This window comes from Anolis carolinensis, unplaced genomic scaffold (assembly GCF_035594765.1).
Source record: "Anolis carolinensis isolate JA03-04 unplaced genomic scaffold, rAnoCar3.1.pri scaffold_15, whole genome shotgun sequence".
Lineage (NCBI taxonomy): Eukaryota > Metazoa > Chordata > Lepidosauria > Squamata > Dactyloidae > Anolis > Anolis carolinensis.
This window is the reverse complement of record NW_026943826.1, coordinates 12,206,565-12,219,263: the sequence shown is the minus strand read 5'-3', so window position 1 is coordinate 12,219,263 and position 12,699 is coordinate 12,206,565. Positions and strand designations below refer to the sequence as shown.

The window sequence follows — 12,699 nt, the reverse complement described above, 5'->3', positions numbered from 1 at the left end:
AAATACACGCCAAGGAGCCATCCGGGCTCGGGAAAGACACTTCTTAATCAGTGGGAAAGGGTCTGGAAGGACACAGCTGCTCCCTCCTTCAGCCCTTGGCTCCTCGCCCAGCGGGGCCGCCGGCAGACGTCCAGCAAATGTGTCTCGAAACAACGTCAAAGTCACACCGATGGGGACGGTTCACCTTGAGCGCAAGGAAAGCGCAAAGTCAACTGAGTTGTTCCTTCCGACAGGAAGTAGATACGATCTAATCCAATTTGGAAATGAAATGGAGCCTCCTCCTCCTCTTCATCTTTCTTCTTCTTCTCTTCTTTCTTCCTCCTCTTCTTCCTTCTCTTCTTCTTCTTCTCCTTCTTCTACGTCATCTTTCTCCTCTTCTTCCTTCTCTTCCTATTCTTCCTCTTCCTCCTCCTCTTTGTTATCCTTCTCCCCTTCCTTCTCCTCTTCTTCATTCTCTTCCTCTTCTTTTCCTCCTCTTCCTCCTCTTCCTCCTCTTTCTCCTTCTCTTCCTCTTCTTCTTTCTCCTTCCTTCTCTTCTTCTTCATCTTTCTCCTCTTCTTCCTACCCTTGTTCCTCCTCCTTTCCTCCTCCTCTTCCTTCTCTTCCTCTTCTTCTTCCTCTTCCATGGATTGAGACTCTACAATTTAACAAAACCGTTACGATTACGAAGATTTGGAGACTTGGATTACGAAACGAGACCCTTCTGAATCTTTACGAAATGAAGCGGGAGTCAACCGAATCTCTGAAACGAATTACGAATCGGATTTCAGACGCTTTGCACACCTCTACTCTCTACTTTTAGAGAGTCCTAAAGTTCCAATTTTCTGGGACAGGGAAAAAAAATACAAATCTTGCGTCCCCAATTGCTTCATCTCGCCTTTGCCGTGCGATGTAGACACGAAGCCAAGGAGAGACGAAGGTCTGTCGAAGCCAAGGGCGTTCAAAGGTTTGTTTTGCCTGCCGAGAACAAACAAACGGGAGGGCGAGTTGTAACCTTAGTTCCCCTTCGCGTTTGTTCGGTTTCCGAGTTCACTCCGGTTTGTTGTAATCCAATCTCAATGTTTAGTGGAGGGAAACCAGGAGGTGTATATTCCGAGTGCGGTCAAAAGCGGGCCGGTCAAGTAACAGAGACAGCGAGAAGTATTGGACGAGGAAGAACACGCCAAAAACAATAATTTGGTTCATTTGTCGGAATCGAAACCGGTTATACCGCTGGCACTGACCCAAATCCATCGTTAATGGCTCTGAATACCGCTGGCGCCGACCCAAACCCATCATTAATTGCTTTTGCTGCGGTTGCACCAAAGTCATTGCAAAACGTCAACGGATTATGTCCTATCTGGGTCAAGCTGGAGGTTAGCGTGTTTCCCGTTTGAAGTGCTTCGGATTTCGACGCTTTTCGGGATGCATCCGAAGTGTCGAGTTTAGACCGACAACGGAATCAAATCCAACAAGCACCCCAAGTCTCTTTTCTCTCATCCTACAAATGAAAGTATATTATGGATACATCGATAAATACATCAGGGAAAAATCTATAAATTTCTTGTCGGAATCTGTAATGTCATCCGCCATGATAACGTGGTCAACTTCTGCCAAAAGAACCTCTAAGAGTCCTCCAATAAAAATAGCCACGTAATTATCACAAAACACCGTCTACATGTTTCTCTTGACCCATATAATGCTGTTCGTCTAACATTATATGGTTCTACTCTGCATTATAAGGTTCTACACTGAGTATATAACACAGTTCAAACTGTGTAGAACCGGACTATATCTGCGATATGGGATTTCGGTGAAAACAAATGATAACAAATACAAGGAAATACCATCTACTTGTTTCTCTTCACCCGCATAACACACTTCGATGCATTTCAGACGGCGTTATATCATTCTACTCCGCAATAGAGCAACTATATAACGCAGTTCAAACTATAAATAATGTAACACACTTCAATGCAATTAGGACCAAGTTAACAACAAAACCACTGGACCAAACGCCCCCAAATTTGGCCACAATATACCAACACATCCAAGGTATGTCCTTCACTCATTTACCAGGCAGTTCAACTATTTTCAACTCTCATTAGCAGCTTTTAACTACAGTTCAGCAAGCGGGAAATTAGTCATTGCGGGCCTTAATATTTTTGAATGTTGTCTCCAAAATTTAGCTCTCATTCATTCAATTCGGACGGTGTTATATGGTTTCCCTCTGCATTATATCTATCTATCTATCTATTTATCTATCTAACTATCTATCTATTTATTATATTATATATATTATATTATATTATATTATATTATATTATATTAATATATAAATGTTTTGTGCATAATTAGGACCAAGTTAACAACAAAACCACTGGACCAAACGCCCCCAAATTTGGCCACAATATACCAACACATCCAAGGTACGTCCTTCACTCATTTACCAGGTAGTTCAACTATTTCAGCTCTCATTAGCAACTTTTAATTACAGTTCAGCAAGTGGGAAATTAGTCATTGCGGGCCTTAACATTTTGAATGTTGTCTCCAAAATTTAGCTCTCATTTATTCAATGCAATTCGGACGGCGTTATAATGGTTTCCCTCTGCATTATATCTATCTATCTATCTATCTATTTATTATATATTATATTATATTATATTATATTATTATATAAATGTTTTGTGCGTAATTCGGACCGAGTTAACAACAAAACCACTGGATCAAATGCCACCAAATTTCGCCACAATATACCAACACATCCAAGGTATATCCTTTACTCATTTACCAGGCAGTTCAACTATTTTCAGCTCTCATTAGCAACTTTTAATTACAGTTCAGCAAGCGGGAAATTAGTCATTGCGGGCCTTAACATTTTTGAATGGTGTCTCCAAAATTTAGCTCTCATTTGTTCCTTCCTTCCATTCAACTCATCCATACCCACACATATTTAATAATATACTATATTTCATGGCAAATAACTTATATGAAATACCACCACTTCCTCATTACTTTTACGTCAACAGTGGGGTATTTAATCCGGTATCTGAGCGGAAATACAGACGTTACTTTCACAGGTATGGGTCGCTGCTCCGGGGCAGCCATATCTCCTGGTTGGCCTGCAGGATGTGGGTGGTGATGGGTCGCTGGCGGACGGTGTAGGATCCGGCCGGAGGCTTTGGGTAGGAAACGTTGTAGACGCTGTTCATGCGCCCGTGCTCTTTGCGCGTCCATTTTTTCACCAGATGCTCAAACAGTCCGTAGTTGGTTGGAGGCTCTACAACAAGTCCCAAAATAAGGAGAGAGGAGATAAGGAGAGAGGCAGGATAAGAATAATATTAATAATATTCATAATAAATTAATATTATTAGTAATCATATTATTACCGGGGTGTGGCGCAGCAGCAATAAATCACTACATGAGTTTGAAGCCACCCCGGGTCGGAGTGAGTTCCCAAACATTAATAGCCTAGCTTACTGTTGACCTAAGCAGCCCGAAAGACAGTTGCATCTGTCAAGTAGGAAATTTAGGTACGCTCCCGAATTGCGGAACGGCTTCGAAAAATTGCACGGTTATCGAAGACGTTCCCGGTGACGAATCCCGTCCCGACGTACCGAGAATCGGGAAGTCCGATTTCTCCGGGACCCAGGCAAACTTTTGCACTTGCCACTTCCGAAGCGGTGGTAGGATGGGATTGTAGCCGTGCCGGTTGTATTGGTCGTCGTACTGCGAGACCAAGTGCTGGTGGTTCGGTTCTTCGTGGTGGGTCAGGACAAACTTCTTCGGGAGGCCCTAAAATACACACATATTAGAGATCCCGAATGCCAGATTGTTTCTTCATTCGTTACCTATATATATATATATATATATATATATATATATATATAATATATATATAAAAGAGTGATTGCATCACGGCAACCCACAAAACAACAAAACTACAGGCCCCCCAACCTCGAAATTTGACAACACAACCCATCATCCACGCCTCTAGGTTGATACAACAAAAAGAAAAGAAAAATAAAGTCCTAATTTGAGAGAGAGGAATAATTGCTTTTATCCAATTGCTGCCAGTTAGAAGGCTAAGCTCCTCCAACTTGGTCTCCTAGCAACCCAATAAAAAATAATAAAAAACACTAAAAATTAATATAATAAAATACTATAATAAAACAGAAAATAACTAAAAATAATACAAGAAAATAATAAAATATAATAAATAAAAATATAACACAACAATTTTTAACCAATACCACCACCACTTTGCCACAGCAATGCGTGGCCGGGCACAGCTAGTGTGTGTATGTATATATATATGTATATATATATATATATATATATATATATATATATATATATATATATATATTTATTATTGGTCAGGAATTTATATCGGAATTTTAGCTCCACTTGGAACGGGTCTTTGGTATGCAAACGCATTGGGATTTGACTAATACATTATTTCTCTAATTTCTATTTGTATCTATCTCTTCATCCGTTCATTCACCTATCTGTTGGTAGGTAAAGTGGCCCATCACAAGGTCACTGGATTGGCCGTTGCTAGGTGAAGTGGCCCTCTGTTATGTCACAGGGGAAGGAAAGATGACATGTGATTCTCTAATCTGTCTCTCCGTTTGTTTGCCTGTCTGTTGCTAGGTGAAGTGGCCCTTCTCAAAGTGACCAGATTGTCCGTTGCTGGGTGAAGTGGCCCTCTGTGACGTAACAGGGGAAATAAAGGTGATATGTGGTATCGAAGGAAGACATTGATAGGGAAGACATGATGGAAAGGCCCTCTTAGAGCTGGAGAAGGGAGAAAGCAAGGAACAGAAGGAGGGAAAGAAAGAAAGAAAGAAAGAAAGAAAGAAAGAAAGAAAGAAAGAAAGAAAGAAAGAGGAAAGGAAGGGATGGAGTCGCGGGAGCTCAAGCGGAATCGTGGCGGCGTAATTGCGTAACACGAAAAGAGCCCCCAAGAGACTTTTTTGGGATGAGCAATTCTGAATTTTGAGTGATTTTCTCGCAAGGATGCGGAAGACGAGGGAAGAGGCTGAAGGCTCTTTTCGCTTAAGCTCTTGTTCACAACGCGTCGAAGCTCTTGTTTACAACGGTTTCTTATTCTAGCAGAGATCCTGCTTTCACGGACATAGGGTGTCTAATTAATCCAGTTTGGCCCCTCTCGAGCCGCCATGTCCGAATACATCCTATGAACTCCTGAATCAATCCAACTACGAAGAATGCCTCCAACTTACGTCCATCTGCTTCTTCATCCTCCGCAACACCGTTCGGTCCGGGACTTCCGAAGGAAACCGGACGAAATCCCGCCCATACGTGCTGTTGCCGGTTCCTCGGTGATCCCGTATGAACTAAGGGCGATTCAAACAAAGGGAAGTCACTCGTTTGGGGGTGAAAATAGAGGCTCGTTGTGTAAACATTAGAGATGTGCAAAGCGGCTGAAATCCGATTTGTTTCGGACGTTCAGGTGGCTCCCGTTTCGGAGGAGTCCCGTTTCATTTCGTAATCCGAATCGGAGCGAATCTCGAGGCTCGTTTCTCCGTCATTTTTACGGCTATTTTAACAAAACTTGGCACACTTGTCGGCAACATATACAACTTTAAGTCTGCCAAGTTTCAGAACATTTTGATCATCCACGGATTTTATTATATTATTATTAATAGTAGTCCCGTTTCATTTCGTAATCTAAATCTGAGCGAATCTCGAGGCTCGTTTCTCCGTCATTTTTACGGCTATTTTAGCGAAACCTGGCACACTTGTTGACAACATATACAACTTTAAGTCTGCCAAGTTTCAGAACATTTTGATCATCCACTGATTTTATTATATTATTATTAGGAGTCCTGTTTCATAATTCGAACCTCCAAAGCTTCGTAATTGCTTTATGACTATTTGCATTAGCGGACACAGGGTAAATTTAGAGGCTCGTTTCTCCGTCGTTTTTACGGCTATTTTAATGAAACTTGGCACACTTATTGGCAACATGTACGGCTTTAAGTCTGCCAAGTTTCAGAACATTTTGATCCTCTACTGATTTTATTATTATTATTATTAGGAGTCCCGTTTCATTTTGTAATCCGAATTGGGGCAAATCTCGAGGCTCGTTTCTCCTTCATTTTTATGGCTATTTTAATGAAACTTCGCACACTTGTTGGCAAATTGTTTGACTTTAAGCCTGCCAAGTTTTGGAACTTTTCAGTCATCCATTGATTTTTAGGATTTTTTTGAATATTTGGAGGGGTCCCGTTTATGGGTCCCGCAATGGGAAATGTTTCGAGGCTCGTTTCTCTGTCATTTTTATGGCTATTTTAACAAAACCTGGCACACTTGTCGGTCACATGTACGACTTTGAGCCTGCCAAGTTTTGTAACATTTCGATCATCCATTGATTTTTAGGAATTTTTAAAATACTCGGAAAGGTCCCTTTATGGGTCCCGCAAGGGGGAAAATTTTGAGACTCGTTTCTCTGTCATTTTTATGGCTGTTAGGATGAAACTTGGCACACTTGTCGGCAACAGGTACAACATTAAGCCTGCCAAGTTTCAGAACCTTTCAGTCATCCACTGATTTCTAGGAATTTTTTAAATACTTGGAGGGGTCCTGCAGTGGGGTAAAATTCGAGGCCCATTCCTCTGTCATTTTTATGGCTATCAGGATGAAACTTGGCACACTTGTACGCAACATGTACAACTTTAAACCTGCCAAGTTTCGGAACTTTTCAGTCATCCACTGATTTTTAGGAATTTTCTTTTTGTTTCGTAATTTTTCGGAGAAGCGGGTGCCATTCTGATTAGTAATTCGGTGATTTGTAACAACGAATTATATGAATCTACGAATTACGAAACGGACCTCCGAAGGTTTGCACAATCCTAATAAACATCTCCAATGAGTGGCACTGAAATTAAGGTGCATCTTCTCGTCTCTTTCTTGGAACGTACCTTTTTCCTCTCCTCCAGCCAGTTTCCGATCAGGACTTTGGTCGAATACTTAGGCTCGATCCTCCATCCGGGAAGGTGCGATTCCTGCCCGTCTCTGCATGTCGTAAACATGGCTCTTTCTCACATGCTGTGGCAAAGCACACACTCAAAAGGTGTCCTGCGCTATGCGTGTGTGTGCCTGCCGAGCGGGACATTTGGCCTCTGGCGTTCTTTGGTCTCGGGTTCTCTATTGTTGGCCATCCCCGTGGCAACCCACTAAGCAACAAGGGATTCTACCCCGGAGAAATCAAGGCGATTATTCCTACCAAGTTCACAATCAAGCAAGAAGGAAGTCACTATGGCTAGTGAACTCTAGCAAGCACATGTTATTATAATAGACACAACGTACAAAAATTGTTGGAGGTGAAATAAGGAAAAAGAGACTCATATACATATATGGCGGGAATGTGAAAAGATTTTTTAAAAATAGGGATAAAATATTTGTTGGAATTTATGATACACTGTCGATATAGCACTTCTATTAAATTTTGGAGACATAAGATTAAAATGGCTAAAGAAGGAATTAATTGTAATTTTTGGTACTGCTTCAAGAGGACGTCAAAGTTCCTTGGTTAGAGACTTCTTACAAAGTTGACGACCGCATCCATCCCTTTCTTCCCAGATGGGAAACGGAGCCAGGCTCCGTCAAAGAAGTTTAAGATGCCGTGGAATCCGTTGGAGACGTGGTACCACGTCACCGCTACACCGTTATCCTCCAGCCTTTTCTTGTAGAGCAACCCGTCATCCCGCAAGACGTCGTATTCGCAGGTTAAGAGGAACGTCTCAGGGAGACGGCGAAGGGCCACGTCTTCGGCCACGAGCGGAGAGCACTCCGGGGAGCTCAGGCTCGACAAGCCCTCAGAGATATCATCGTCCCCAGTGACATGAACGACAGGCATGTATCCCCGGGTCTTAAACTCTTTCGGGATGTTCTCCGCGCTCAGAAATTTCCGGTACTGCAACCGGACATTCGTAGGGACGTGAGAGCCTTCCAAGACTTCCTCGAGGTGAGCAGCGTTCCCGTTCAAGTACTGCAAAATGTAGAAGGCGGACCGTTCCCGGAACAAAAGTGGTACGGCTCGGTTTTGATGGTAGGAAGGCAAATCGAAGTCCAAAGCCTGGAGACCAGGATACAGGAGGATTTGCGCCCGCAACTTGGGGAGGTCCGGTTTCGTTGCGAGGGTCTGGCAAACAACCGCGGCGAGGAGGCCGCCGGCGCTGTCTCCGGCAATGATGACGCGGGTGGGATCCACTCCAAAATCATTGGCAGCTTTGAGGAAGTGAGTGGCGGCTGCAAGGCAGTCATTCAATGCAGCGGGATAGACATGTTCAGGAGCCAAGCGATACCTAAACCAAAGGCAAACAGAGGTATCATAAAGTCGGATTGGTTTTGTATGATTTGTACTTACGAAGGCATTTACGAAGCACGGAAATTTCCCGATTCCCAAAACATAAGACTCTAAAGTTACCCATGCCAAAATCAGGTGAGTAGCATGGACATTAGGCTTGTGCAAAAATATCATGAAGCATCGTAGGTCGGATCAGTTTCGTATGATTCGTACTTACGATACTGTTTACGAAGCACGAAAATCTCCCAATTCCCAAAACCTAAGACTCTAAACTTACCCATAAGGATACCTAAACCAAAGTTGAGCAGGGAGATATAAATAAGCAACAAAATTTGCCAGCCACTTTCAATCTAGGTTCTCATTTGGTCGAACTTACTCCACAGACGCAACCACCGATTCACTTTCCCTGGCAATGTAGCGGCAGATGTTTTCGTGGCTTTCTGAAAGAGAAGCATGCCCAACATTTAATAATAAATGTTTGATAAGTAATATTTATTGTTTGATAATTAATAATTAATGCTTAATAGTTTGTCATTGATCATTGAACATTGAAAAAAAATGAAATGTAGTGGTATCAAACTCACGGATGCTTCCGAACACGAATCCGCCACCGTGGAAATAAACGAGGCCCTTCCTGCGTCCAGCAGAGGGCGCTTTGGGCTGGTAAATGCGGACGGGGATTTGACCGAACTTCACGTCCTTAGAAAAGAGCGCAGAGTCCCCGGTGTGCTTCCATCCATTCCTAACCAACCGGACAAACTGGATTTGGGTGCAGATGTGCAGGTTCTCCAAAATCCTTCCCTTTGGGAGAGAAAGGTGGATCATCCATGCTTTTAGTAGCTACGGGTACATGACCAATAACATTGACAGCAAGGATTCCATGGCAGGCATGTTTCTGATATCGATTCGTATGCACAAATGTAACGAAAATATGATAATTTTGCACACTCCTAATATATACACCCCATAGCGGAGCACGGGAAGCAAACAGTGTTAGGTCCATGCTCTTCCTTCCACCAAAACGCAATTAAAGTCCTATAAATCTAATATATAGCCGGCTAAAGTTGTCTTCAAGTCTTTTGAAAGCTCAATGCAGAAAGCAGGAGAATCCGGAGCCATCATAAATCATCATGAATCAAGCTGGAGGAAACTCTGACACGCTGAGAAAGGCAATGTCGACAGATAACAAGCTGGATTATTTGATGTCACTGACAAATGAGACGAACACATCGATTAAAAAGTTTAGCAACTGAATTTGTAGAGATTAAAACAACTTTGTCGGAAATTAAACATCATGGAGATGATAATGAATCAAGAATCAAAAAGAGACTAAGATTCTGAAAAATAAATTAATTGACTCTGGGAATCAGCAACGGCGTAGGAATATCCGTCTAAAAGGGGTTCCCGATCATATTACGGACTTAAGCCAGTTTGTGACAGAACTGTGTACTAACACATTGGCTTTATAGACCGGGAACCACACAACAAAAACATTGTCTTGATTTTCACCGGAAAGCCTTTGGTGATACATTCAGGTGTATCAGCTCCCACACAAAGATCAACAACACCCTCCAACTCACCAGGACTGACGACCCGACCAAAACGGCGTGGATGATCCGCAACTTGGCCGGCTGTTCCAACCCGGGTGGGATCTCCGAATTGCAGGCGTCGAAGTAGATGCTGCCCACGACCAGCAGAATCGCCCCGGCGAGGATAGCCGCCAAAACGAGGACCAGCAACGCGGAGAGGAATCCCATTGTGGCTGCGTTGTGTCGGGATCTAAAGGCGCTTCAAGGAGAGGTTAACCAAGACGCACACCCGGCTTGTGTCAACTATTTACTCAAAGCAGCACGACTCGTTTGGCTGCTTTCAAGGTCGAAACATAAAGATAACTCACCACCGCAGCATACAAATCAAGGTTCCTGTCCTAAACTTTAGACTTAAGAGTTGACCTAAGTCTACCTGGTCTTTGGGGGTGTCTTTGCTTATCTATGGTCTTATGAGATCGTCTAGATGGTCTTTGAAGGTCTCTTTGCTTAGCTACGGCCTTATGAGACCATCTAGAAGGCTTTTGGAGGTCACTTTCCTTACCTATAGTCCTATGAGACTATCTAGATGATTTTTGGAAGTCACTTTCCTTACCTATAGTCCTATGAGACCATCTAGATGGTTTTTGGAGGTCACTTTCCTTACCTGTAGTCCTATGAGACCATCTAGAAGGCCTTTGAGGGCACCTTTCCTTACTTATGGTCTTATGAAACCATCTAGATGGTCTTTGAGGTCCCTTTCCTTATCTATGGTCTTCTGATGGTCTTATGAGACCATCTAGATGGTCTTTGGAGGTCTCTTTGCTTACCTATGGTCTTATGAGATCATAGTCATAGCTCCATGGGTCAATCCAGAGACGACAACGTTCAAAGCCAACCCTTGCAAGGAGGACGTCTCCGCAATCCCCGCCCTGGAAAACCCCGGCTTGATTTGCAAGCAAATGGGGAGCGCCTGGGCATGCATTTCTGGAACCGGTTTGTCCACTTCTGGTAGTGGATCCTAAATGGTTTCCACCCAGGAGCAAAAATCGTAATGTATTGGAACTCTGGCTGGCTATGGAGGGGCAAATCTGTCTGACGCTGAGCAGTGCATTCTGGGAGATGTAGTTTAGGGCAGGGTCTGGCATAGGGCTCCTCCCTTCCCAAACTACATTTCCTAGAGTTCTGTGATGTTTCCAGAAAACAATGCTGCATTAATTTCGATTCTTAAATTTTGGTGCGGACCATGCGAGCATGTCGGATGTCATGTCGTAAGTACGAATTATACGAAACAAATCCGATTTACGACTTTTTCCATGGTGTTTTGCACATGCCTATTCTCAGGTCTAGGGTTGTGAGCACCCCATGAGTGGCATGTCACAACAAACAACAACAAAGTGTAGAAGCCTAGGAAGAGAGAGTGCCTGTCCAATCATGAGTAGTAAAGAGGAGAACCACATTGGAGAAGGTCCATCAGAGATACCAACTTATGATGTTTTCCAGGTTTTTTTGCACATGCCTACTCCTCAGGTCTAGGGTTGTGAGCACCACATGGGTGGCATGTCAAAGAAACAACAAAGTGTGGAAGCCTAGGAAGAGAGTCTCTATCCAATCATGAGTAGGAAAAGAGGATAACCACATTGGAGAAGGTCCATCAATGAAGCCAAAGCTGCTTTGAGATTACAAGACCTGAGTTGGGTAGTTGCTGACCGTCTCATTCATGGGGTCAACATCAACAAGACCATAAATAACAACAGGGAAGCCATAGCAGCTTTGAGATTACAAGACCTGAGTTGGGTAGGTGCTGACTGTCTCATTCATGGGGTCATCATCAACATGACCACCAATAACAACAACCAGGGACAGCCTATGTTGCTTCTGTGTGCCTTGGAAGACATTATTGAGTTATAGAGACAAGTAGGTCCATCAGGGAAGCCATAGCAGCTTTGAGATTGCAAAACCTGAGTTGGGTAGTTGCTGACCATCTCATTCATGGCGTCAACATCAACATGACCGCACATAACAACAACCAGGGACAGCCTATGTTGCTCCTGTGTGCCTTGGAAGTCATTACTGAGTTATGGAGACAACTATCAGGTTCTTTAACTCTCTGGTGTCCTCTGGTGTTCATAGACTAAAGAGATGCATATCTCCATATCCTCAATCCGGACGTGTATTCATCCCAGCATGGAGCAAGTTGGCTCTCTGTATGTGGAGATACGCATCTAAATAGTCTATGAACACCAGAGGACACCAGAGAGCTAAAGAACACGAGACTTGTCTCCATCCTCATCAGGATCCGTGTTTTACGAATCTCCGTATGTGGAGATAGGCCTCTAAATAGTCTATGAACACCAGAGGACACAAGAGAGCTCAAGAACACGAGACTTGTCTCCATCCTCATCGGGATCCGTGTTTTACGAATCTCCGTATGTGGAGATACGCATCTAAATAGTCTATGAACACCAGAGGACACCAGAGAGCTCAAGAACACGAGACTTGTCTCCATCCTCATCAGGATCCGTGTTTTACGAATCTCCGTATGTGGAGATAGGCATCTAAATAGTCTATGAACACCAGAGGACACCAGAGAGCTAAAGAACACGAGACTTGTCTCCATCCTCATCAGGATCCGTGTTTTACGAATCTCCGTATGTGGAGATAGGCCTCTAAATAGTCTATGAACACCAGAGGACACCAGAGAGCTAAAGAACACGAGACTTGTCTCCATCCTCATCAGGATCCGTGTTTTACGAATCTCCGTATGTGGAGATAGGCCTCTAAATAGTCTATGAACACCAGAGGACACAAGAGAGCTCAAGAACACGAGACTTGTCTCCATCCTCATCGGGATCCGTG

The 12,699-nt window shown here is 43.4% G+C and overlaps 2 protein-coding genes across 3 annotated transcripts; both read right to left on the bottom strand.

Moving 5' to 3' along the window:
* Positions 1-2,783: 2,783 nt before the first annotated feature.
* cfap107 (cilia and flagella associated protein 107) lies at positions 2,784-7,233 on the bottom strand. Its single transcript, XM_062966043.1, has 4 exons — positions 6,927-7,233; positions 5,226-5,339; positions 3,597-3,774; positions 2,784-3,259 (listed from the first exon to the last, which is right to left on the bottom strand). Exons 1-4 carry the CDS (start codon positions 7,035-7,037, stop codon positions 3,054-3,056), a joined length of 609 nt encoding a protein of 202 aa, XP_062822113.1. The 5' UTR covers positions 7,038-7,233; the 3' UTR covers positions 2,784-3,053.
* Positions 7,234-7,371: 138 nt separating this feature from the next.
* On the bottom strand, positions 7,372-11,934 carry LOC100552825 (arylacetamide deacetylase-like 3). Of its 2 annotated transcripts, none has more exons than XM_003230293.4 (4): positions 9,895-11,934; positions 8,899-9,115; positions 8,691-8,754; positions 7,372-8,312 (listed from the first exon to the last, which is right to left on the bottom strand). In XM_003230293.4, exons 1-4 carry the CDS (start codon positions 10,069-10,071, stop codon positions 7,538-7,540), a joined length of 1,233 nt encoding a protein of 410 aa, XP_003230341.2. In that variant the 5' UTR covers positions 10,072-11,934; the 3' UTR covers positions 7,372-7,537. The 2 variants fall into 2 exon arrangements, with proteins under 2 accessions (XP_003230341.2, XP_062822109.1); XM_062966039.1 differs by having other exon boundaries at positions 8,899-9,474; positions 9,895-10,016.
* Between the last annotated feature and the right edge of the window lie 765 nt (positions 11,935-12,699).